Source organism: Acanthopagrus latus, chromosome 20 (assembly GCF_904848185.1).
Source record: "Acanthopagrus latus isolate v.2019 chromosome 20, fAcaLat1.1, whole genome shotgun sequence".
NCBI classification, from domain to species: Eukaryota; Metazoa; Chordata; class Actinopteri; order Spariformes; family Sparidae; genus Acanthopagrus; species Acanthopagrus latus.
The window spans coordinates 981875-1009008 of NC_051058.1; the positions used below are offsets into that span (position 1 = coordinate 981875).

Below are 27134 nucleotides of genomic sequence, written 5' to 3' on the forward strand. Positions count from 1 at the left end.
GCTGAATTCATAAACAATAACAGATAAACAAAGTCTTTCAAAATCACAGGCCAAGAGCAGTCATCATTACTCCATCACCCCTCTAGGAGGCATGACCTCATCACTGTTATGTTCTTACATTTTGAGGTCACACACAATAGTTTGATTTATCATGACAACAAATTCCCAGTGCCAGTGTGGTCATAACATGTCACAGTGCACTTTATGAACTAAAAAGGGGGTTAGGGGTATAGAACTGGTAAACTAACAGCGTACCTAATTATAGTATGGTTTGCAGTGATGTTGAATAACAAAATCAAACTTGGATTTAAACTAGTTGTGTGTGGGATTGCTTGTTTTAATAATGTATTATTACGTTTGACATCATGTAGTTTATGTTCTCAGGTGGTCGTGCTTTGTGAGGTTGTGTTTTTGTTGATTTGACTTGTGTGAGCTCATCAAGCCAGTTTCCCAATGACTATATTGAAATGGAAATACAGTATTAAATACTCCATGAATATGATCTCATTCAACCAAGGGGCCAACCACACACACGTTTGTGCTACTGCACTGAGTTTGCATCGCCACTTAAGGTGAACGTTGTTGTTGTTATTGGCCCCATAACGTGCCCTGACCCTGATGATGTCCTTGTGATGTCACCAGGTTTACCTCGCCCTAGTTTCAAAATGTCCAGTGTTTTGGGAGCTGGATCTATGCCAGAGACTAAAAGTCAGGATATATCTGCTTCTGCAACTTTGGATTTTCTCTGATTATTCTTTCTAAAAATCCATCTTTAATCTCTCCCCATCTTGTGTAATACGAACTTCAACCAAACCACCAGGAGGGCTATGTTTCATTCAAAGTCGAAGTCAAAGCTTCTTTATGTCCCTTTCCGTCCTGGTGTCTTTATCCATAATAAGTCCAGCCCTGTCTTCAATGAATTGAACACACTCTGCATAAAAGGTAGAGCAGGGATAGATCCTGCCTGACATTCCTCCTTCTGCTCTGCCTCAGCTTGTATACAAGCAGATCAGTGCAGCTCTGCTCTAACTATTCCAACCATGCTGATGGGACATGGCTCGACCAGAGGGGTGTGTCCCTGAACCATTGAGGGGCCGGACCAACCAGTGTAGGTGGAGTTGTACCGATGTGTGCGTGTATTCAGGCAGGGGATGTGGGAGGAGTCTGAGGAGAGGGGGAGAGTCCAGTGGAAAAAAAGGAGGGGTGGAGGGTGGAGAGAAAAATCCCCACTGGCTGTAGCTTGACTGGAGGATTTCACTGCCTGGTGTGGCATTCACATCCTAACGCTCATGTGGTAACATCCAGCATTGCTTGGCTTCTCCTGCTCACTGGCCTGATTCCAGGGATTTGGAGTAGACAGGACAGACAGACAGAGGTAAAGAGCTGGAGAAAGAGAAGTGAGTCTAGTAGTAGTTGGAAAAAAGACTTCTGGAGCAGAGAAGAAAAGGTGAGAATCAAAGAGCCGATCAAGGAATCTAGAGGAACCAGTGGTGAAGAAGCATTGATTAGCTGACTGCACACTACAAATCCACTGATATGGCAGCCATGGAAGCACTGGAATCCTCAAGTGCCCTGTTAGAGCCTCAGACCCTCACTGAAATCTCAGACGATGAGGTAAACCTCCCACCCTCAGATGATGAAGATGATGCCCTTGCAGCAGCCAAAAAAGAGCTGTCCACCATGGGCACAGAGGGGGATGCGGCCGAAGACAAGGGCGAGGCAGCGAAGCTCGACCAACAGGTGAATGGGGTCATGGTTCTGTCTTTGCTTGACAAGATCATTGGGGCAGTGGACCAGATCCAGCAGACCCAGAGCGGGCTGGAGGCCAGGCAGCAGGAGATGGAGCGTTCTGTGACGGGTATCCAGGGCGAGTTGACCAAACTGGCCAAGAGCCACAGCACCACGTCCAACAGCGTCAATAAGATGATGGAGAAGGTGAGCAAGGTGAGCGTCAACGTCAAGACGGTGCGGGCCACCCTGGAGAAGCAAGGAGGCCAGATCAAGAAGCTGGAGAACAATGAGGCTGAGCTGCTGAAGAGACGCAACTTCAAAGTCATGATCTACCAGGTGGGAGAGTGTCTGTGTGTGTGTGTGTGTGTGTGTGTGTGTGTGTGTGTGTGTGTGTGTGTGTGTGTGTGTGTGTGTGTGTGTTGGTGTGTGTGCATACATATATACATGAATGGTTGTGGTTTGTCTGTTTGAGGTTTAAGGTTGTGTTTGTGTGCTGTGTTGGTTTGGGGATGGGTGGGGCACACTGGTGAACCCAGACTGGTGAATGAAAGTCACTTCGCTGCCACACGATTCACCAAAAAAATCCCCTGAAAAGGCTTCAGTAGTGGTTTAACAGGATGGTTGGTTTGCTGACGATGTTAATGAAGTCGTTGAGGTTGAGGGATCTCAGGGAGTGTTTAAAGGTTACCTCAAAGTACTGCTGGCAAGTGCTCAAGTAACATGCCACTAAGAAAGCAATGTTTTTCCCTGCACGTATAATATTTCAAAAACACTTACTGACCTCTACTTTATCATATGTTATCAGCCCAAGTAAAAAATATTCAGTATATTTATGTACTGCTGTAACTTGCTGCAGCTCTGATGTTTATACACTGTGTGAAAAATATTCCCAAAGACACTCCTGAAGGGACCCTCACTCTGAACTGACATGGTTATGTGTGGACCTGACCACACAGGTTGGGAACATGAAACCTGAGAGTGTTCTGATTTGACTGCCAGCCATCCACCTCGAACACACTACGTTACAAAGACAAATTAATGTACTGTATGTCAATAAACTATACCACACTATGAGAGAGCAGCTCTGGCTGATCAGACAAGCAGCAATGAAATGTACAGCATGAGCAGTAACCCATATGTAGTGTGTTCACTTGAAAGTTTTTGCACTGAAAAACCAGATACAGGATCAGATCTTAAGTTTCGAGAAGATGTGAGACACATCTGCACCCATGGAAACAATTCCCGGATACATTACTCACACTTATTTATCCAACAGCACTACGTCTAGTCACGTTCCAGTTCGGAATGTGCTACATTTTATAAAATAATACCTAAATACAAAGAACACTAACACCTTGATCATGTTTTAGCATTTAGAGGCACAAGTCATTGCGTTGTTATACAGCAGCAGTGATCATGGGTGTATGTTTATGAGTGTTAACCTTCTAGCTGTTGTTCTACACCATCCCTGCCCCACCCTAAACCTACTGTACAATGGTTCAGCACTCAGTATCCACTACAGGTGGCCTCCAGATATTTTTCCTTCAATAGCACACTATGTATGGGACTAAAGAATACAAGTCTTTACATGTGAGCCAAACTCACTGGCCGCCCAAGTCATACGGAATCTATTCGGAAAGTCATTTCACTCTTTTCCTTTTTTTAAACAAAGATGGAAAATACCAAAGGCAAGCTCAAGGTTCTGTTTAAAGCAGAGTGTGGTAGCATGAGGAAGGGACGCGAGGGAGGAGAGCTCTGACGGACAGATGTTTCACTTAAAAAGACGGAGAGCAAGCTTTTTTTTCTGCAGGGGAGTAGGGCTCCCTGTTTCTTTTTTTAGCCTGAGAGCCTGCAGTGTGATGTGTAATAGCTTGCAGCTTTTTGCACAGTGGCGCGAGAACATTCAGAGTTTCCACCCTTGACTCAGACATCATGGCTTGGACCGACCTCCCTCTCGCTGTTCCTCTCAGTCTCTATCCAACAGCTGGGCAGAAGTCAAAGTGAGAGCTCCATCTTAGGCAACCCAGTATGTCTGAGAAAAGTTGTCTATCCTAACAAACTTACACAATAGATTTGGCTTCCTTTTCCTGGCGTGCCAGCACAAAATTTAATATGTAAAGATCCACAGATGAGTAGGGCAAAGCTCTCAGCAAGAAAAAGCTAATCTCCTTCATCACATCGGAAGGAATTTGATGACTGAACTGTTTCTCAATCTGAAAGGATCATAAATCAACATTTTAATTAGTGTCTAATACTAGGCCTTGAAGTGGGAGTTTCAAGTTTCCAATACAATCTACTTGAAATGCCACAAAGTGAAAAACAAAACGGGTTGCGTTGGTGCTGGTGTTAGCCAACTGCTCGGGCCCCCGTGGCAAGATAAACTCCCTCTGAAATGCCTATCTCTGGCTCCCTCGCTAACTCAAAACACTGGCTTTGTTTGTGGTTGCCAACTATGACATAACGTCAGATTCATCTTCATTAAAAGTGCAAACCACAACGTGTTGTTCTGTTTTCAATTTTCTCTGCAAATCTGTTGCCCTTTAAGGGCAGATTCTTTCAAAATCAGCAGTGAGCAGAGTGAGACTCTACCAGCTCCCCCAGTCAGCTGAAACAATGTTTATGTGGCTGCTTGGACGATGTGTCAACAAATGAATAGTTGGCCATTGCTAGGACTTATTAGTACTATTGACTTTTTCCTTCATGCACAATCACATCAACGCCAGTCAAACTGACCGTTTGAACAGTGTGGGAGACCGTCACGTAGTAGTGACAGTCTGTCCTTCTAATGGGAAGATGAACAAAACAAACTAGGCTGCAATTTTCAAACTGCTGTGAATCTTTCATTTAAGGCAACGAGTAACAAAACCAAGGCACTATTATCAGATAGTAATATTATGTTAGTTTTGATCAAATATGTGTATATATCAGAAGAGATGTATCAAAGATATGTTTGAGGTCAATCAGTGTCATTGTTACATAGATGATTTTACACTCTAATGTTACTCTCACTAGCCACAACAGTTTTAATCAGAAATGTTTACCCTGTCATTGTTTATATTTTTAAATGAATATTGACAGGTACTGTATGCTGTTATCAGAAGTACTCATCCAGCATTAGATATGCTCTTTTGTATACTTAATGTTGGTGTCAAATAAGTGTTGGGAATTAAAATGCACACAGGACTACAGCTTGTTTTGAACCTACCAAGTCTTCACCATGACAGAGCAGGACATACATAGATACAGTGAAATAGAATTAAGTGGAAGGGCTTAAATTAAGTACAAGAACATCACAAATGTACTCAAGTACTGAACTTAAAGGGTAAATAAACCAGTTTTACTCATTAAAGTGTACCCACAGGTTTTGGGGAGTACTACTGCATATGTGAATAAAGTATTATATAACCTTTTGTGGCTCCAAAAGAAAGCTGCAAGTAATCTGATAAATTGCCTCCAGTGATGTCACTCAGAAGGTAAGTTGCATAGAGGGTAATTTGTGCACCAGATTTTGTAAAGGAACATGAATGTGTGGAATAAATAAGGTTATATTTATGGTCCTGCTGTGTCAGTTTGGATCATTTGATTGAAACTGTCCATGCTGAGTCCAGGAGTGTTATATGAGTGCACTGAGATCAGTGGGCTGCTGTTCAGCACTGACTGTGTCTAATATATGCTATCGAAGTTTCCCTAAAAGTAGAGTCACCCTCCAGAAGCTGATAGATGTTTACTCTGACCGCAAGGATTTTAATCTAAAATCAACAGCAACATTCCCAAATAGGGATCTTTGGGAAAAAAAAATCCTTTCCACTTGGGATGTGTGACCTACTATCAGTCTAACAGACACATGCAACCTAGCAACAGGTCCTGTTTTCTGATCTCCCTGACAAAGTGCTTCTCACTCGTCAGTATGTGTGAGGCAGGAAATGCAGGTTGAGACTGGGACAGCCCTGATTTATCCCGCTCTACTGATAATAAAAGCACGCTGTTACCCAGAGGTGTTTACTGTTACAGAGGGCCAGTCAAACAGGGAGGACACAGCACGAGGGCTTTGTAGTGGAGCACAGGGTGTTTAATCTCTCCTTTATTAGTGGCTGTCGACCCGCCATTCTTCACTCCGCTCCCTCCTGGGCCCCCGAAAAAGTGTGGTCCTAACACTAATGGGATTTATGTCTCTATTAATCTTATTTTCTTATGACAACCCAAAGTCAACAACCTCAAATATGATAAATATATATACATCGTAATAGATATATAACCTCCTGCTTAGTTAGGTAGAAGATTTAGTGATCTGATTCCACACAAGTATCCATAGATATGTTTCTTTCTGGTGTCAGGAGAGTTATACCATTACTTGAACTCCTTGGCGTCACATAAATCAGATTACATTATTTTTTTTATTCTGCTACCAATCATCACAATCAGCCATAAACACATCTTAGTCAATGCAAACCAAAGCCATCTGTGGTTATTGTCAACAATACAAACAACACCCCAGACTGTCCCTGGTATGCTGGAAGAGCTCAGGCTACTGTGTGATGTGTGAGGGGAAACTGATCAGTGGCAGCTCTGTCAGCACATCAGTTGGAAGTGACTGGCTCCGTGTTAGCATGAGCAGCTGTCCTCCTCTGGGAGTGTGTGGTTGAGTGTGTGCATGTATGTGCCTTTGACTCATTAAAGCCTGGATGTCCTATAAGTCTGAGGCCATATGCTGCTAGAGTGTAGAGCCTGGTGCACTTCCTGTACCTGGGATGTGACAGCTCTACTCTACAGGTATGGGTGGATATCAGTAGACTGAAGCAGCATTAACCTGTAGTTTTTTAACCAATGGATCAAATGAATATTTGGAATGTTAAAGGTGCAGGGACAGGGCAGTAGTCTTCTTGTTCAGCACCAGACTACTGACAACACTGAGTAAGGAACAGTGTTCGAGAGCTCAGCATTCGGCAGCTCAGACGGACATTTGTCAGAAGTTGCGGTGGACACAAGCACAACTGTGACTAAATGCTAATTATGTCAGTGTCTGCTGAGCAGCTGTTTGCAAACAACTGCTGATTATATAGCAAGATGTTTTCAGCTTGTTACGCTGCCCTCAAACAGTCGAGAAGAAATGAGTGCAGCTTAATCAATCCACAGAATTAATCATTGACGTTTAACTTTTAGTAATTCAGTCAATAAGTCTGTAGTTGCAGCCTTTAAAGCATTGTGCTGACAACACACTTCACCCATAATTCTCCTGCCACCTCGTTATGTTGTTCTTAAGGCTGTTACGTTATAGTGGGAAAGGTCTTGCAGTTATTATGAACAAGGGCAATCTATTGGTGTTATTTCAGTTTTATTAAGAGTGATGGAACTAGTATAGAGCATCCAGCTTGCCCATAACTTCAGCATGTAAGTGAGTCCATTTACAGGACGATCCAACTCAACAGACAGGTGACTTTCACTTTCACTCTGGACACAACACACAACAGTTTTTGGGATGAGGACAGGCTCCTATAAAGACACATTTTGGGGCCAGACTTCTTTATGTTAAAACAACTGTAAATAGTTTTGTCTTTAGACATATTGGCAACATGTTGTCATGACTTGGTTCATTTGAAGCATACAGAGACTATAATGGCCAAGCTCCCATGAGGCTCTGTGAAAAGGGGCTGTGAGGACCAGTTGTCTGCTGTTTGTTGGTGAGTGCTCCAGTATCCTAGGGACAGTAGGCTGAGCAATACATATGCAAGCTTCCTGTAATACCGTGAGGAGGGTTGAACAATATACGTGGGAGAGGAAGAGGGAAAGATAAACTGGAAGAAGAGGAGATGTCCATCCACTTTGTACAGGGAGTGGATGGGTGTGTTGCTGTGAAGAGCAGGGACCATATTTAGACAGCTGATTCATTGCACAGGCATCCCCAGCTCTCCATACTAACCTCCTCCTGCCTCCTCCTCATGTGGAGCCAGTCACAGCCCTGTTCCTCCCTCTCCCCTGCTCCTCCACCCACCAGGATAATTCACTCCACATCATGTCCTCCTCACCCCGCCCCGCCCTGCACACCATCCCTGCTCCCTTACCCCTACGCCTTCATTCTACTATCTCTTCTCTTATTTGACTATTTTTCTCTTTTGTTTGGATGTTTTAAAATCCATTAGATCTGTTCTATTGATTAATGAGATCTTTTTAATTAAATCTGTAATAATAATTCAAAGACATCTGCAATAAAAGATGTTTAACAATATTCATATTTGTGATACGCAATTCTGAAAAGTGTCATGTGCCTGGACTTAATAACTGAAAGGAAGGGTCAAATCTGCAAAACCATAGCAAGGAAGAATCTTTGTGCTCTGTTAGGGAGTCATGTGGACAGAAAGTAATGAGTCTGCTGAATTTATGTTTCTACAGGAACTCTTAATCTCTCATTGAGCTGGGAAATTCCAGTTATGCTGCAGAATTTCAGGTTTCAAAATCAGCCACTTTTAAGAGAATGACTGCACCTGACGGATCTGAGAGTGACCGAGAGTACAGCTTTGCTCAACGTCAGCAGCCTGGAGCAGACGGCTCAGAGCGAGCAGTCTGTCCCCTGTGGACACCAACAGTTTGTGCCCACTATAACCTCAAAATATTTCATTTCATATTAAGTGCACTGTTTGCTAGTAAGCTTTACTTCAACAGTTTAACCTCACATTGCATATCATGTATTATTGCTTATTTGACAGCAGGGTGCAATGCCTAAAACACACAAAAAAAATCTGTCAATCAACAATCAAACAGTCAAAGCCAACATAGCGGTTGCCTCCACTCTCCACACACTCCAGGATAATCAATAGCACCTTGTCAAACTGCCATCACATATAACTTTGATCACAGCTCCATCCGAGTAACTTACAAATGAGGTATTCTGAGCATTTTATCCCTCTGGTTCATGTCGTTTTTAAAGATTGAAACCAGATCTGCAACATTGTACAGTACACATTTTGCCCACAGCCTGGGAGCCATCAGACTCCCAATGTAATGTTTCACACGTAAATTCATCAAGACTGGACCCATTCTTCTCACACAGGTCGGTCCAGGCCCATATATGGACATGTGAGACTGAAATGTTCCCAGCTCAGTTTACAGACGAGATTGTGTGAAACATTGTTTCAGCTGGAAGCAGGGCTTTTTGGTGCAGTGTTTCTGGCTCTGGTACAGCAGGTATGGCCAGTGTGCTTGTCAGACAACATGGTCAGGACGTTGTTGAGAGCCTGTTGATGAAATGAGATAGGAGAAGAGAGTTTGAGGTGGAGGGAGAGAGGATGAAGGAGACAGAGAGCAAGCTAAGAGAGGGCTGAAGGAGACGGAGAATAGAAGAAGAGAGCTGTCTAAAAATAGCAACCATCACATACTTCTTTGATTGTGAGAAGGAAAGGACCTTTAGGAGATTGTGTTCCTGTTTGGTTCTGAAAAAAATGTGAGGCTGGTCCGAGACGAGTGGTGCTGACATACAGCCCACAACATCAGCTTGTTTGTTAATTTGTGACGCTCAGACACTTGCCAGCCTGAATCTCTTATGTCTTGTTATTTTGTTAGGCATTACTTCTTGTCTTTATCAAAATGTTCCTCTGTGTTTAATTTCTTATTTGCGTATGTCTTATGAATAACTGCCTGCAATCAGCAATCAATCATTTATTTTTATTATAGCCATAAACCCTTGTGTATGGGAGTCCTGTCTTATTTTTGCTTTGGATTTTTATCTTACTCGTGATAAACCCACTTGTGTCACAAGTCTTCCCCGGATTAATCATGACAGTCCTGTTGATCAAAATGGAGCGCCTACATTACCCACAAAGCAACTCGTCCACTGACAATTCATTTGGAGACGATGCTTCCAGCAGTTTCCCCTTTGTGTGTGTGGCCATGTAAGGTATGGTAATTGTCTGCTCTCTGGTGAAAACTCACTCATCGCAGCCCCTTGATTTATATGGGGGGGTCGTCTTTTTAAAAATCCATTCAAAAAGGTAAACCGTCTCCACTTACAGACACCTCAAGGTCTCAGTCCCACTGCACCACTGTCACACCTTTATATATTCAGTAGCCTGTTCAAACCGTTTTTCAGCTGTGATGAAGTGCATGACACATCTGCTCTAATACTGCTCACTTGACATCAATAGAGGAATTATCTCCCAGATTCTTGTCTTACCCCAAATCAGCCGTAAATTCTATGTCAAAGCTTTTCCACATGAGTCACACATTGATGACTCACAGTCAAAAGCTATGGTTATTGAAAACATTAGTGTGTTTCCTCTTATGATCGCCGTCATATGATTCTAGCTGTGGCTAGTTACATTGTGAGCCTGAACAGAGGAGCTTTTGTGATAAGTCGCATAATTATAGTTCACTTCTTCAAACTATAATTTAAATCTACAACATTTCTAAAGTTTATGGCATGTTCAATGATTATTATTAAGTACATCCATCCATAGCTTGACGCAAACAGTTAATAGGCTGTGGGGATATGGTCTGTTCGATCAAACATTTAGTGGAGTTCGAGCCTGGAATGACCTTCACAACACTGGTTGAGACAAAATGAATAGATCCTGGTTATAGTATAAGTGGTGGACATGATAGTTAAACAACAAACCTATCCCTTTAATGTCATATTTATGAAAAATATGTGTACTCATTTCGGGCCAAATGTTCGTTCAAGACTGATTTAATTTTCTTGTGTGAGTCTGTGTTGTCACTGTATTCCCTCTGCCTCTGAGGCTATTATTGTCCCTCAGACCACAGTGCAGGCCCAGCACGGATTCCTTCAGGGATTTCTTCTTGTTTAAAATGTGGATTTAAAGTGGAAACACTCATTTTCCACTGCTGTGTGTCTGCCTTGCTTTGCTATATCAAGCTCTTTCCCCAAAACCATCTCATTTGTTCAGTTTTTGGAAGTGTTACATTTCTCCTCAGTGAGCCGCACAACTCATGTACATAAGTTGTTTGTTTATGTTGACAATCAATTGTCAACACTTTAGGAAAGATTCTTTTCAAAGGTGAGAAGAGAAAAAAGATATCTATATCATGTCCATATCTGGGTGTTATGTGTAGAGCTAGCATCAAGCCTGGTTATCCTAGCTTAGCATAGAGACTGGTCAGTAAGATAGACCTACCAACTACCAGCTTTCTAATTCATACGTTGGTTTTCATTTGATTTCCGTACTCAAACAGAAAGGTTAAAAAAAAAAACAACAGTTTGATTGTGACAATGTGAAATGCATAGCAATGACCCTACAGAGAACCGTCAGCTGACTGTGCAGTTCCCCCGTGGCTTTTGAGAGCTTTATAGGAAATTTCACCTCATTGTTGCATTGGTAGAAGGTTGGTTCATCCAATTATGAATGTGCCGGCCCTTTTCAGTTTCAAGTAGTGTCTATCCAGATTGTTCTGTGCAACCATAAAATCCCCATTCTACAGTTATGGGGCCACTTGAAGATTGAGAAAGCTACCATCACAAGAAGCTTTGTGGAAGACTGTCACATCACGCTGGTATAACAAGTAATCGGGTTTCACACTAACTTGTGGAGTCCATGCCTGCTCAGGTGCATGCTGTCAGTAAAGCAAAAGGGGGACGCACCAATATAAAGATATTCTGAAATACATGGATAATTTCACACAAACATTGAAGCTGATATTATCAGCATTTGGACTAGTGGTCTCAGGACCCTATGTGTGGTGTGAAGTATCACCTATTTTGAAAGCTTGTGTTGTTCCAACAAACTACTGGACAAAACAAAGACTGGGGTCATGGAGCCTGGAAAATGTGTACACGGCAGGTTGTCTAATGAAAGATAGTTTTTAGTATTGAGGTTCAAAGTCTAGTGAGCTTATCCCATACAGGGCAGTAAAATCAGGAAACTATAACCTCTGCTCTTTCTGCTGCTGCTGTTCTGATTTTGACAAGCCTGTCTCTCACAAGTAGCTCTAAACATCATGGAGAGTGGCATTCCATATAACCTCCTGTATATGACTGAGCCATGAGTTTATATAAGGTTAAAGCGGAGGGTGGACTGTACAGAGAAGGACAGGAGCAAACAGCAGAGGAAGAAGCCACTTCTTCTGCAGCTCTGTAAATTTCTCCATGAACACCAACCTCCTCCATTGTTATTGGAAAGAGTAACACGGGGTGGCCATGGGAACGCCACTGTCATCCCCCTCTGTCCTAGGCCCTGTTAGTCAAGCATGGGGAATTGTACACAGACCCAGAGAGCAGATCATTATCAAACTCCATTTCAGTAGAATTCATCTGAAGTTTGTGAAGGAAAGTAACAAGCAAAAGTTGTGACCTCACTACGTATGTTTGCATAAAGTTGTGTTACGATATAGCACTGGAATAGTATCCATATGGATGTTATCACTCTACGGAGGAATTATTAATGATAGGTGATGGGTATCTTCCTGTGTGTGTGTGTGCGTGTGTGTGTACATTTCGACATTGCCCCTACATGAAAGTACATGATCAGAATACCCGTGAAGGAAAATATGTCATAAAAACAACCTCCAGTAATAGTCAACAATGGCAAGCTGTGTCTTGCAGTGAGAGCTGAAAGGAGTGAGCATGAAAGCAGCCCCGAGCTGCCTCACACACACATGTCTGCAGCCTTGGAAACATTTCAACAAATCCTTATTGGTGCTAGATTCATGTATGTATCCTTACAAAGCTCCTTCAGGCAGATAGAAGAGCGGTTGATGCAAACTGTTGTGGTCTGGAGCTCCACATCCCCAACACACTATGGAACATGCTGTGCTGCCTCGAGGCACCGTAGGAAATATTGTCATCACATGTCATCCCAAAACAACACAACAAGAAGAGTCCTTTCAGGCATGTTGTGCTGGCAGCCATCTTGGCAATGCTCCTCCTCAGTTATTAAACAAAACTAGGCCCCTTGCTATAAATGAACGGAGGGAGAATCATCAGTCATTCTGGTGTCTTTCTCTTTCTACTTAAAAAAAAAAGTATATATATATATATATATATATATATATATATATATATATATATATATATATATATATATATATATATATATATACAGTTTTTTTTTACAGTTGATTATACAATAAAGTCTTTTTTCCCTTTGGAAATGCATTCAGCTTTGGGAAATGTTTCTGTAAGTTATTCAGACTTTAGTACACAAAAAATACATTAGCAACTCTGTTTCAGGGTATATAAAAGTACAGCAAAGTAATAATAAACTATATTGATATCCCTTTATTAGTCACTGAAATAAATCAGCGGCATACTGTTACTACAATAAAATGGTATTGATGATATAATGCTTGAGACTCTCAACATTGTAATGTACTATTAACACAAAAAAGTATACTTCAAGTATACCTATCAAGCATGTATGTGTTTCATTTATTTAGCACTTAAAATACACCGTGACACAACTTCTCTTACATAACCAGTCTCCTGGAGACGTTTTGAACACTGTTTCTGTTTTCGTTCCTGTCACTTGCATTAAAAGCGTGACCTGGGTGAGGAATGGTTGATTCATCTAATAATAAGGAGTTGTCTATACAATGTTGTGCCTTTTACTACAGAAAACTTACATAAGATGGCAGCAGTAGAGAAATGCATGATGTCTAAAATGTGTGTTTACTGTTTAAAATGCACAAAAGTAGGCAGAGAGGTGATCATAATAAACTCGGCCATCTTTTACTGGAAAGGTGAAATCTGTATTCTGATCAGCAGCGTACAGCTGGTAGGTACAACGTCTGTTTACAAGATGTAAGACAATGAATATGTAACAGATTCATTCTGGACAGCGAGTGTCCCACTTTGTGTCGCATTTAACACTTTCAGACAGATAGGACACAAACGTACTGATGGGATATCAGTCTACGGGCTGAGATCAGATATTTTCCATCCAAATCAGCTTCAACACCATCGGAGTAATTTGCCTCCCCTGTCTCCCTTCATGGCATTGAGGAACTCTAAAAACTTCTTGAAGCAAGTGAAACTGAAGAAAACAACAAGTGAGATTATTTGGCACAAAACTGGCACAGAAATATTTGTTTGGTTGCCATGGAGCTGTGACACTATCTGTCTCATTCCTCCCTGATCAGAGAAGCTACGTTTACTCTCTGACCACATGAGTGTGAGGAAAGAGATGAGGTGAAGGGATGAGGGCCAGAGGGAATGACACGAGAATAAAAGGATGTAAAAGATAGACACAAAGAAAGAGAAAGAAAAGAAAGACAACAATGAAAAAGAAAGGAAGGAAAAAGAAAGTTTCTGCAGAGCCTGGCCTGGTGACTCATCCCTCTCTCTCCCCCCTCAGGGACCTGCGGCATGCAATCACTTTATATAGCAATCTCTCTCTCTCTCTCTCTCTCTCTCTCTCTCTCTCTCTCTCTCTCTCTGTCCTTCTCTGTCTCTCTGTCTCTGTCTCTCTGTCTCTGTCTCTCTCTCTCTCTCTGTCTGTCTGTCTGTCTGTCTCTGTCTGTCTCTTTCTCTGTCTGACTGTCTGTCCGGCTCTCTCTCTGTCTCTCCCTGTCTCCCCCTCTCTCCCTCTCTGTCCCTCTCTCTCTGTCTCTCTCCCTCTCTGGTCCCATGTCTGTGATTAAAGGGGAAGAGTGGAAAACAGGAGGAGAGTAGGGAGTTCTCTCCCCAGAGTTTTATGACTATATGTGACCATCACACTCTTTCCCATGGTACTCACGTGAGAAATGTGCTCAAACACACACAAGCACACACACACACACACACACACACACACACACACACACACACACACACACTTGACATACAACAATGTATGGCTCTCTCGGGTGACAGGATGGGCATTAGGACCGGACTCTCTCTCTCTGTCACTCTGTCTCTCTCTCAACCAGTCGAGACAGATGGCTGCCCACCACTGAGTCCGGTTCTGCTCCGAGGTTTCTGCCTGTTAAAAGGCAGTTTTTCACTGTTGCCAGGTGCTTGTTCATGGGGGAAATGTTGGGTCATGTGAATGAATCATTACTGATGACCTTGTTGCAGTCCTTAATGGCTGATGTGAGTTCATGTGTACAAAGTTTCAATAGATATTGGGCTTTTCTCAGAATGCCTTCTGTCTGTACATGTGGACAGAAAAACACCCTCAGTCGTGACCCAAATCAAAATCCACATTTTGCTAATATTGCTCTTATCTCATTATATGAGCTTATCATGAAGTGTTGGGTGCTGACCTGCAATGCCACATGGTCACAGATAAAAAAAAAAACAACTGTGATTGTTTCGCCAAATTCTGTTGATATTTGTGTAAGCAAGAAATTTACTGTCTGGATTTCAAATATACAGTTGACCTGTGAAGGACCTAAATATCTCACCATTGACTTATCTGATCTCCAGTATAGGCCTGTACTTGTTTGTGCCAACCCCCCTGACCTCCTCTATATGAGCGCTTTGTCTCTTTTTGGTCTACTTCACCTGACGCCCTCCTTTGCTGCAATAATAATTACTTCATTTGCTAAATGTATTGCTGAACAAGAAACAAAAATATGGGAAGTGATAAGCTGCTTTCACAGTTGACCTATTGGATTGTTATCCTGATGAAGTTGGGCTGGTCAGGATACGTTGGGAGTTCGAGCCATGTGTAGTCAGTCATTGACTCATGACTCTGTTTTGTCTGTGGGAGGGTGGGCGATGGCTGACCACATTTTCACTTAAGTCAAATATGCATCTGAAGGTTCAACAGCCAGTTGGCAGCAGTTGATATGTTTGGAAGATTTTACAGTGTATAGCAAGCTAAAGTGAGCAGTGCTTCAAAGTTCAGACTTGACCTTGAAAACAGCACTTTAGAAAACAGTCCACCCACGAAGTCAATGTAGTTGTTGTTCTGGAAATTTCAATCATATCATATTGCAAGTTTGGTCAATTAAAGTTTCCAACAAATACATGTTACATCTACATTTGCATTTCCACGATAAACATCGTGTTATATGATCAAAAGCTCCAGAACACCTTCAAAAATGGATCTTGTATTGAGATTGTTTTATCAAACTGACTGAGCCGGAAGTCTGATATCCTCGTTTGTTTCCTGGAGTGCCTCAGTTCCTCTTTACATCAGCACTTGTATCCAGAGGATTCCCTGTTTTCCTGGATTTTCTGGAAAATCCCCTCATTGTGTGTGGGTGTGTGTGTGTGTGTGTGTGTAATGGAATGCACACATATGCCTATTGCTCATACAGGTACACACACACACACACACACACACACACACACACACACACACACACACACAGACATGCATCTGGCTTTTCCACAGCAGTAGGGGAGTTCTTGGTGGTTTAAGTTTAAACAGGAAAACAGAAACAGAGAGGGGTGTGTTACAGCGGGATTCCTCTCCCTCACTCTGCTCAGGGCTGATGAGTGGTTGCAGTGTGGGCAGAGAGTGGAAAGCTTCCATGGTGTGCTACTTTTCCCACACACACAACTACATACGCACAAACCACACACTCATACAAGCACAATTCAAAATATTTGCACATACACAGATACATCCCATCTCAAGCATAGTTATACACACACACATTTACACATCTGCTTAAGCACATCCAAGTAGCGCATGCACACAGACACACACACACGCACACACACACACACCTCCAGCGGTAGAAGCCCTGCTATATGACTCATCTGTCTTCTAATGAAACATCTTTTTCCTTTCATCTGGAAACATTATAGTTCCAGTCAGGCTCACCACTGTTACCATGGAGACACAAGTACAACTAAATGTTTATGGCTGCAAGTAGAGGCAGTAAAATGAGACATGGGTAGCTCTGGAATTACGTCTATTTTTAACTTGATAAAAACAGTCATTAGAAACTACACTGCCGCACCACTGACATGAAGTACGCCGGCACAGATCAGCTGAAAAACATCAAATAAACAGTCTTTAGTTTTTGACAAGCACTTGGCTGAAGTAGAGCTCTTGTTGTCGCTGCCATGGTTTCCTTGCTCTGGCAGATAGTCACCACTGGCTACACCCAGCTACAGATATACGTAGGTGAACACCTTTCAGGACACAAAGGGACACCTTTGAGGCCTTCCTGCTTATAAAATGGCCCAATTACCACAAGAATAAACAAAGGCTATGTTTTAATCATCACATCAATGTGGCAATACGTTTTAGCTCCTCAAGCATTTGCACTTCATGTACATCATATGTATTTTCTATTGTTGCTGACCATTTTTGAATGTAAGCCATTGGTTTCCATTCATTATTATCTGGTAATGAAATGAAAGAAGACATCTGAGTTTTGTAATCCATTAGTGAATATTAAATCTGCATACTTTTTGCACAATTTAGTATTGTAACAGTGTGACAACATTTATGTATTTATTGAAGAGCAGAAGTGAATGGATATCAATACATTTTTGTATTTCTACTTCTTGTGTTGATTTTGACAACTCCGATTGATAATGTGAAAAAAGACAGCATGGCAAACAACAAGAACACAAGCCAGATGTTTTTTCTTTGTTTTGATATGCAAAGATATCACTTGGAAAGGAGATCTATGACAACTAAAAACCAACTTTGTCAGAATATGAAAGTTTCGAGGCTCATGCCTAAACACTTGTGTTGTGCAAAACAGCAGCAGAGATAACACTGAAGGGACCATGCACACTAATCATGAAAGAGAAACAGTGCGTTGTGCTGACAGCACAGAGCATCAGCCAGCTGATCTCAGCAGCTGACACACACACACAAACACACACACACATGCACACACACACACACACACACACACACACACACCACACACACACATATGCATGCACAAAAATGCACAATTTTGCTTCATCATTGGCTGCAGCTTCCTTTGAATAAACTTCATTGGATTAGTCACCACTTAAATCGGGGATCGGGGATACTGTGTTTATGGTCAATAGTCTAAAGGTGGCCTAAAGGTTAGAGAAGCCCGCCTGTGATCGGAACAAGAGATACCCTTGAGCAAGGCCTTTAAATCGAACCACTCCAGTGGAGCTGCTTCCTGGCCACATACTGTGATTGTACTAAGCAGCTTTTTGTGCAAATGTGCACAGTTTTGATCAGGAAAGCGATCAGGCCATTACTAAAGAAGAGATCATTGTTCTCAGTGAACCTTTACTGAAGTAATAAATGTTCAAAAAAGTTGTGTGTGCCTGAGAGTCACAGATTTTGGTTGTGCATACAGTCCAATGACAAAGTGTAACAAGATGTGTGTGTACCCAGCTCCATGTAGCTAGTCAGTAAAACAAATAATGTGATGGAAGAAGCAGAGAGTGGTAAACCCCAGTGTCAAGACTGTAGTATCAGCAGCCTACCTGGCTATCAGAAGTACCTGGCTCCCTGCAGATGACCAGAAACACGAAAAATCTACAAATCATGACTACAGGGCTGTCACTAACTACATTACTTTTGGTCCATGTGAATTACATACAACTGCAATAAGAATTAAGCCTGGAGAAATAGCTCGGGTGTAACCTTTCATGGTAATAAGTTCACATTTGTGGTATTTAGCTGATGAATTGCTAAAAACGTTTAATTCTTAGATATTAGTTAATGATTAATGCAGTGTGTTCTGCCAGAGATCTGAAAAGTGTAAGTATCCAGGTGTTAGTGCACTCACGCACGGTGGGTGGTAGGTTGTTAGAGGGAGAAAGCCAGAGTAAAAGCACAGTCAACACTTCTCAGGTGAACTGCTTTTGCGTGTGTGTGGTCTTGTTCTCTTGTTATTTGCCCGTTCACCATGAGGGTTCCAACAGCTTTGTGGGGACCAAACTGCCGGACCCCATAAAGTACAACATTAAATTTGAGTATGAATACTTGGGTAAAGTTTAGGGTTAGGCTCTGGGAAATTATTTTAACATATGTGTGTGTTGGATTTCTGTAACTACTGTGGTGACTCTCCCACTACTAATAACACACACACGCACGCACACACACACACACACACACACACACACACACACACACACACACACACACACACACACACAGGACCATTACCCATTACGTACCTCATTTGTCTATTTTCCATGGCTCTGAGTGTACCTTCCTGTCTTTGGTGCAGCTGCCTCATGGAAGAACAATGTCCCATTAAATTAGGAGGGTCAGGATGTCAACACACCAAGGTGAATGCCTGAACTTCCTCATAGACTCTTTCCATGTACTTTGCACACACACACACACACACGCACACACGCACATACGCACACACACACCTCGAACAGAATTCCTCCTGTACTCCAGCTTCTGCTGAATCCTTCTTATGCAAACACATTAGCTTGTGACCACCTACACTCATTTCTGACAGACTGGGCTTTCCCAGGCACACACTGTATTTACTGTATGTCTGAGTTTCCAAACATAAGGGAACACTTAATTTTAAGCCAATGGTATTCAGCTATATTAACCTGGGTTACAGTTTACTACTGTTATACTCTATGAGCCTAAAATGACTCCAGAATAGGAAGTCCAGTTCCCATTAATCTAGGTGTTATTACCCACGTGGCTCATGTCAAATACAATGAAGCTGATATGTTATCTGCAGCTGTGCTTCATGCCACAGGAGAACTTCATGTACCTTGGAAACAAGTGATCTGTTCTCACAAGAAAAATCTGCATGAAAATCTGCAATAAGAGCTCCTGTGAGGCCATGTCAGGGACTCTGACCACACACCATCAGCCATTTACAACACCCACTGCATTGTCCTTGAGATTAAAACAAGATGTAATGAATTTGAGCGAGGCAGGTATTTTCCAGCATCCACGCCTGTCAACACAGCTGTTCAGGAAAGCAGAGATCCCTCAACCAAGGTCAAGTTTACCCAAGATACTCCAATACAATACTTTCATAAAAACCACCATCACACTGCAACAGAACACAATAGACAGCCCTCCCTCACCCTCGCTCAACTCTCATACCTCCACCTTCCAGCCAAACACTTTGATGCTATCATCTTCCTGCTGAGCAGATGGTTTTCCAAGACTCTGAAGCATCATCCCACTTGTGCTATTACTCGAGTCATACGACAGCAGAGAAATATCTCCCCTTTCCACACCTAACCCCCCTCCCCATGGTCCTTTGTTCTGGCGCTGCTGTGTTCCTGTTTTGACCATAATGGCAGTGTAGAGGGACAATACGTACAACAAGTTTTGGCCCTCAAGCAGACATTCAGGAGCCCAATTGGATGAAGACTTGCTGTGATGGAAAGAGGAAGCCCCCCCCCATTAACAAGCCAGAGCATTGTATTTACGAGGTGACGGGGGCACGTAAGAGAGGGGAAAGAAAGGCTTCCTCATCATCTGGAATGCAAACAGGGAAAGGTGAGAAAAAGGTGGATGGGAGAGAGAAGGGCCAGAAGAGTGGACAGTGGTAGGAGGATAGGAGCATAAAGTGGTGCTGTGCATGAAAGCTCGATCAGGGGCAGGCGAGGGTAAGGAGGAGTCCGGTCAGATGTACTTTGTGTACAATGTTCTGCACAGGCGTGTAGAAACTCACATCCAAATCCAAATTGGTGGGTACTTTTCCAGGTTAATAACACTTAGTGATGATTATTTGACCCATTCATGATCCTCTCTATAAAGCTCTGAAGTGGTCAACTGTATCTCCCACAGCAGATGGAGAGGTGCCAACAATGGCCACAACAAGAGACCCATTTGAGTCTTTGGACAGACTATGTTAGTGCTGGCAAAATGTTAGCAGTGATTCCACATTCTCAAATCAGGCTAGGTCATAAACAGTCGAATATCCAGTAGACAGCCAGTAAGTGTGTTTGCTATTCACTAAGTCATGACACAGATGACTTTAGACTCACAGGAGAGAAACAGGAGCCCTATACACAGATTACACAGAGATTGTGGAGTTTATTTATACCAAAGGAAACAGGATAATGCTGCCCCAATGTGTGATTTTAGATAGCATCATTTACCATCCGTTACAGGTCCTCTGCTCAGAGGATAAGGAGCAGAGAACCTCACTGTCTCCAATTTGCAGAGACTTTCAGTTGCTATTCTTTGAGTTTGATGCCAGCTGCATCCAGCTGTGTTTTGCACTTGTAGGTGGCACGCACAACATGCCGTCACACCCCTGTCCCTTTCTGCTGCTCACCAGCTCATTCTTTTATACAAACCGGAAGTTGTCACTGTTACTACCTCTGCTTCTAGCTCATGGGCAGAACAACAATGACCCCATTCCACCTTTGTATCTACAGTGGAGCAGAATAAAAGCAGATTAAACCTACAACAATCTTACTTGATCAGACTTTGTAAAAAGGCCGAAATAGGAACATGTAACTCAAGTTTGACTTTAGCAGCAGTGACTTGTAACAGTACTTGGACTTTGGGTTTTGACCTTAGAGTGACTTGATATTGTTACATAGACACCACACTCACAATATTTTAGTGAATCCGTCATTAACCACAAGAGAAATGAACACAAGCATATCTCTGTTCTGCTGTGGCTGCTTGTGTCTCTGGGAGCAAGTAACTTTGTTTCTGAGTGAATCAAAGATAATCTGAGCGTGTGTCAGCCTGCAGAAAGAAACATGATGAGAGAAAATTTAAGCTCACCCTGATCCTGATGGGAACCTCTCCTTCTCCTCCTCTCTGCACCTAGCCAGTGTCTGTATTAATGTGTGTGTGTGGTTGTGTACACGTGTGTTTACTGTGTATATTGTATTCATATGAGAAGAAGGATATGTGTAGCTTTGCACTCAACCTGTGACTTTATTGTGTAACACATTAACCCCCATTTAACATATTTCTATCTCCATGTATCCATTTTTTGTCTCTGGGACTTTTCTCTGTCATGTCCCTCTGGTATGACATAAATGAGTGAACTCTGAAGTCTTGTCACTTGGTCTTGGTTTCTGCATAATGCAATCAGCCTTCATCTCTGTTTAGGCTGGATTCTAGTGCCTCCATTGTGAAGTAACTACAGTGAGTCATAGTCCTCACCTCAGTTAGCCTGTGTGTACATGTGCACATGTAAAAGGGAAAGGAAAAATGCATGAATAGACCCTCATGCATCTTATGATAGTCAAGACATTCCATTCCTTTTACCAATACCATGACTCTACAGCCGTTGCTTATACTAGTGTGTAACATTCAGCTGCCTCAACTTCTAGAAACTTCTACTCCTCACACAAAATAACATTAAAATTCTCTGTGTTCTCCTCTCCACAGGATGAAGTGAAGGTCCCCTCAAAACTCAACATCTCAAAATCCCTGAGGGTATCAGAGTCTGTATCAGGAAGCAGAGGAGGCAGCCTGCTGGAGCTCAAGGAGACTGTGGAAGAGGCTAGAGAGGAGGGAGGAGAAGAGAAGGCAGACAAGCCCCATGTAGAGCTCTCGTCAGACGAGGAGGGGTTGGAGATTGAGGAGTCCATTGAGGAGACACGTGCCGAGCGCATTAAGCGAAGCAGCCTGCAGCGTGTACAGACCCTGAAGACGGTCTTCTCAAAGGAGAAGATGGACAAGACCAGAGGAAAGGCCAAAGAGAACCTGGAGAAGACCAAACAAAAAACCAAGGACAACCTGGAGAAGACAAAGAAGAGGACAAAAGAGAATCTGGAAAACACGAAGCTGAAGGCCAAGGAGAATTTAGAGAAGACCAAGCAGAAGACCAAGGAGAACCTGGAGAGAACACGTCACAACATTGAGAAGAAAATGGGGAAACTCGGAAACCGGATGACTGTCAATCCAGAACGCAAGCAGAAGATGCAGACATCCCGTGACAAAGTGAAGAAGGCCTTCACACCAGACCATATCGTTTATGCGAGGTCCAAGACTGCCGTGTACAAGGTGCCCCCCTTCACCTTCCATGTCAAGAAAATCCGTGAGGGAGCCGTTGAGGTGGTCCAAGGCACCGAAATGGTGGAGGTTTCCCAAGATCCTGAGCCCTTCAGTGGAATGGATGGGGAGGCTGAAGAGGGTGCAGAGGAGGTTGAGATGGAGATGATGAATGGAGGAGGAGAGGAAGAAGAGGCTGAGGAGGATGAAGATGAAGACAGTCATGATGCCCTGCAGGAGAATGAAGACAGAGATAGAGACAGCGACTAGACAGAGATTGAGGAATTTGTCAAGATCCCAAGAAAATCCTTTGCACCAACCCTGTGATTCGTTCGTAAAAACTGAATAAATTGCTGGTATTGAGATTGATACAGATCAATTAATGTTAATTACAACTCACAGGGCTTATTTTTTTGAATTCATTTTCCATTATTCCTATCAGTTCTGATAACTTTGTACTTACTAAAGTATTTGCTGATGTCTGGGAACAGGAGCACATTGCTACCGTGTGACAGGTCAGTCAGACAATCAGACAGCTGTTAACGAGCTACAGTTTAACCAGATTCATTTAATTATTTTCACCCAAAATATCAGTTATAATGTCTACGTGGGAAAACAGTGTAACAGCTTAGCTGCTCTCAGTGTCGGTGAAAGTTGAAGGCTGATAATGTTTATATTTCTCTTCCCATAAGTTTGGCTGATCTGCTGGTTTGTTTCTATTCTGTCTGATCGTTTTACTGTTTGTGCCTCTTGATTCATCATTAGATTTGTTTTCATCAGCGTTGCCTGGATTACCAAAGAGCAGGAGACTACTCCAGAACTTCACTGGCCCTGAAAGCTCTGGTGGGTCCTGCTTTATCACTTCACCATAAGTCCTTGTGTAAAAATGCCTTTTCGAGACCTCCATTAAAAAGCTACACTAGCACGTAGTGTGAAATACTGACTCACAGAGAACGACCCTGTCTTTGCAGTCAAGTTTTTTTTTTTTTTTTTTTTAATCTTTCAGCTCATTGTTGAGGGGTTCAGCCCACAACTGTTTTGGGTTCAGTCTCACTGCTCTCATCTTCAGCAGAAGCAAGCAGCTGCTCGGTGAAAAGCTCAGATAAAACCCTCTGAGCCCAGAACCAAACTCGATACAGTTACGGTTAGCGACTACATGGTGCGTATGGTGGAGTATTTAGCAGCTAAAGAGCCAAATATTTGTTTTCAAGAGTTGGTGAAATTAAAGCAGAGCTAAGAGTGTAGTGAAACTGGACTAACGTTAGCTAGGTGGACACAACTCCAGATAAATCTTAATGTTGGTTGGTGTCTGCAGGATGTTCACATCTTCATTTCTAAAGAACTGGACGGGTCACCTGCTAACGTCTCCAGAAACAACATATATCACCCTAACCAAACGTCATGGTGGTTGCAGCGTACCAGGGATGAATATTCAGTTAGGTTTAGAATATAAGATTTGGTTTGGCTTGAAATAGCTATGTTACTTCTGTAACTTGCATTATGCAGCTTCAAATGATTCAGCCTTCAATTCTGGTTTCACACTGGATATGGACAGAATGAAAGTTTAGAGCTTGTGTAAATCAACCATCATCCTCAAACCTGACTTCCTCCTTTGCTGCTGTAATAATCACTGCAGCCACTAGAGGGTGAAACAAAGAAATATACATCACCATTTCAGAGTCAACATATATAGTTGTTCTTTGTTTGCTAACCAGGGCATGTGAGCGAGGCAGAGCGAGTAGGGAGCAGAGCGTGCAAAATATAGTCGGAGCTCAGAGCAGGATTTTATCCAAAGGCCAGAGCGATGGTTCCATTTCACTCCAGTTCTGTTCCAATACCGCTCTCCACGTGTCTAGGGCATGCACAAGTCCACACAGACTCACGTGTGCCTTCAAGGGTTAGCCTACATCAGAGGTCATTCGTTGGTAGATGGATTTTGTAAAATATTTCGAAAAGCAAGCAGACAGGTCATATAGCTGCAACGTCAGGAATTGCTTCCTCTTTAAATTTGAGCGAGCGTGAAGCAATTTCACCAGAGCTGAATGAAATTTTAAGTGAGTGTCTGGTATCTGGTATAACTTTGAGCAATGGAGCGATGGAGCGAAGGAGCGAACACCCGCGTAAGTGGGGAGCGGAAATTCTCGCCGCTCAGCTCGGCTCACATGTTCTGTTGCTAACACATTTACCATATTACCTTTATATTGGGATAACATGTTAGTATTGTTTGACAGCTTGCTGTGCTGCCCCTAAGTGTCCAGACATCTACCAGTAGGTGTCCAGTGAACAGAAGGATTACAGGATTGTCCGATCTCAGCAATCAACTTTGTTTAATACAATGTTATTATTACCATTAGGAATGATGGCCAAAACTGCCCAAGATGGAAACAAACAGAAATATTATTCAACAAATTTTACTTTATATAACTTACACAATTCCAGGTTGTCTGTGTTCTTTAAAATGTGTGTTTAGAAGGTAGATGATCACAAAAACTGAAAGAGAAGGAAGATGGAAAAATAAAAGTGTTGGTGGGTCTGGTGAAGGGAGGTAGGGCAAAGGCAGAACTGACTCAACCAAATGACCATTAAGAATTGTTTGAAGAAGTCATTTGTCAGCAGTTCATTTCCTGGTTCACTTTTCTTTTTAAATCAAGATGCTAACCACTCGCAGCTAGTGGGATGAGAGAATAGGAACGATTCATCCCCTGTCCTTTGAATTTCAGTGGTATTTGTTAACAATAAAGCAAATGATCTCATGGGCTATTGGGTTGCAGATTCCTAATGGCCAAATTATTCACTAACACACTGAGTATATATTTGTGCTTATCCAGAAATGTCTTGTGTTTTATAAATATTTTACATATAACACATAAAACAATTCCTTCCACCCCATCTGTAGTTCAGTTTAAAGACTGAAGTATATTACTCTGCTTCATTTAACTTTTATTTAGAAGTGCAGTGATTCTGTTGTAATTTGGAGGTTCTGATGAGCTCACAGTTTAAGATTTGTGTATGATTTTCTATGTGAAGTCAGTTCACACCATACCTTTTTCCTCCGTCTCCTTTTTATTACTGTCAACCTGCTGCCTTATAGTTGTCCTTTCAGCACACTTTCTTTCATGCAATACTCATATGTATCATATCACTGCCAGCTTTCCCAAAGCAAATCAAGTTCTCATGAACATGAAGGTCTGCTGAACAAGGCAAAGACAGCTCTTTCAAAAGTCCATTACATTTTAATGTACATTTCACTCATCAGTGGTAATCATTTTGATTATTCTCTCATGGAAATTTCTTTTTTAGAACAAGTTATGTGTTATGTGTCTCATGAATACACTCACAGACCTCTAGTAGACCCATTTTAGACTTATTAACAGGACTGTTTCCAGCAGGAGTATGTAATCACTCTTGACTGACACTGACCCCTAGTGTCCAGTCATCTGACTATCCTCCACTCTGGTCAAAATGTAAAGATGATATTAATGACCATTTAATTCAAATAGGTTTCCTTTACTGTCACCAATACTTGTTTGAAACAAGATGTATAAACGTGCTTTATATGTTCACCACTACTGGTGTTATTTCATGAGTGATTTGCATGAATGGATTCAAGAACTGATGTTTGTCATTCTTAAATGTTCTGCTTTGACTGCATTTTTGTAGCTATTCAAGAGAAATGTCCAGCCACTGATGCATTTTCAGACCTAATTCTGTTAAGTTAGCAAGGGCTGGAACCTGTCCCTGCAAAGTGAAGGAGCACACACCTGGTCAGGTCATCAGTCTATTAAAGGGTGGATGTAGAGACAGACAACATGCGTTTGTAAGTCCAAAGGAAGAGAAAATACAGTCTGATACAGCTGATGTCAAAGTTAACCATATTGCCACAGTATTTGTTGTGTCAAAGTTCAGTTTCTAGCTCAGACTCGTCACAGTTTTACCTTTGTTTTGTATTTTGTATATAATGTGAATCACTGCCAATACAGATCATCATGCGTTCTGATCTCATTTCTAGAGAGTATCTTGCTTCCTGCTGCTTCCACACCATCAGCATTTAGAACAGCTTCTTTTGGGTCAAATACTTCTTATTTTTGCTCAAATTTCAAAGTGCAACAAATCCAGATGTGGCACTCTTACATGTGAGCAAAGAAAAAATAGTCCTTTTTTAAGATGCACAATAGTGGAAGAAAATTCCTTCAGTGGTTTAATGCTCAGTCATTCAAAGAGGAGTAACAATGCCATATCTGTGAAAGCAGTAACAACATGCAGTTGTGCTGAGGTCTATGTCAATCGACTTTTTCCTTGCTTTTGTTTTGTTGTTAACCGATTCCTGTATAACGTTGCTTAACCACTAATGATTTAATTAATAAAAGCTATTTGGTTCACAGTTTGTGCATGTTTATTGATTGCTAGAAGACAAATTGACTGGACAAATATGAAATACTGATTACAAAACAAATGTACATTGGATCTATATTATCATATATATAAATATACAGATTTGTCAAGCATGCAAATGTTTTAGCTCTTGGTAAAGTCATACGTTAAAGTCATACATGCAGAGTTAGACCATGAAAAGGTAAAAGCAGAATTCCCCCACTGTTTTTGCAATAATTTGTATACATTGCC

The 27134-nt window shown here is 42.0% G+C and overlaps 1 protein-coding gene across 1 annotated transcript; it reads left to right on the plus strand.

Annotated features, from left to right (window-relative positions):
- Positions 1-1253: 1253 nt before the first annotated feature.
- Positions 1254-26892, plus strand: LOC119009643 (caveolae-associated protein 1-like). The gene is made up of 2 exons (XM_037081107.1): positions 1254-2067; positions 21906-26892. The coding sequence occupies exons 1-2, from the start codon at positions 1537-1539 to the stop codon at positions 22779-22781; spliced, it is 1407 nt and encodes a 468-aa protein (XP_036937002.1). The 5' UTR covers positions 1254-1536; the 3' UTR covers positions 22782-26892.
- Positions 26893-27134: the final 242 nt, after the last annotated feature.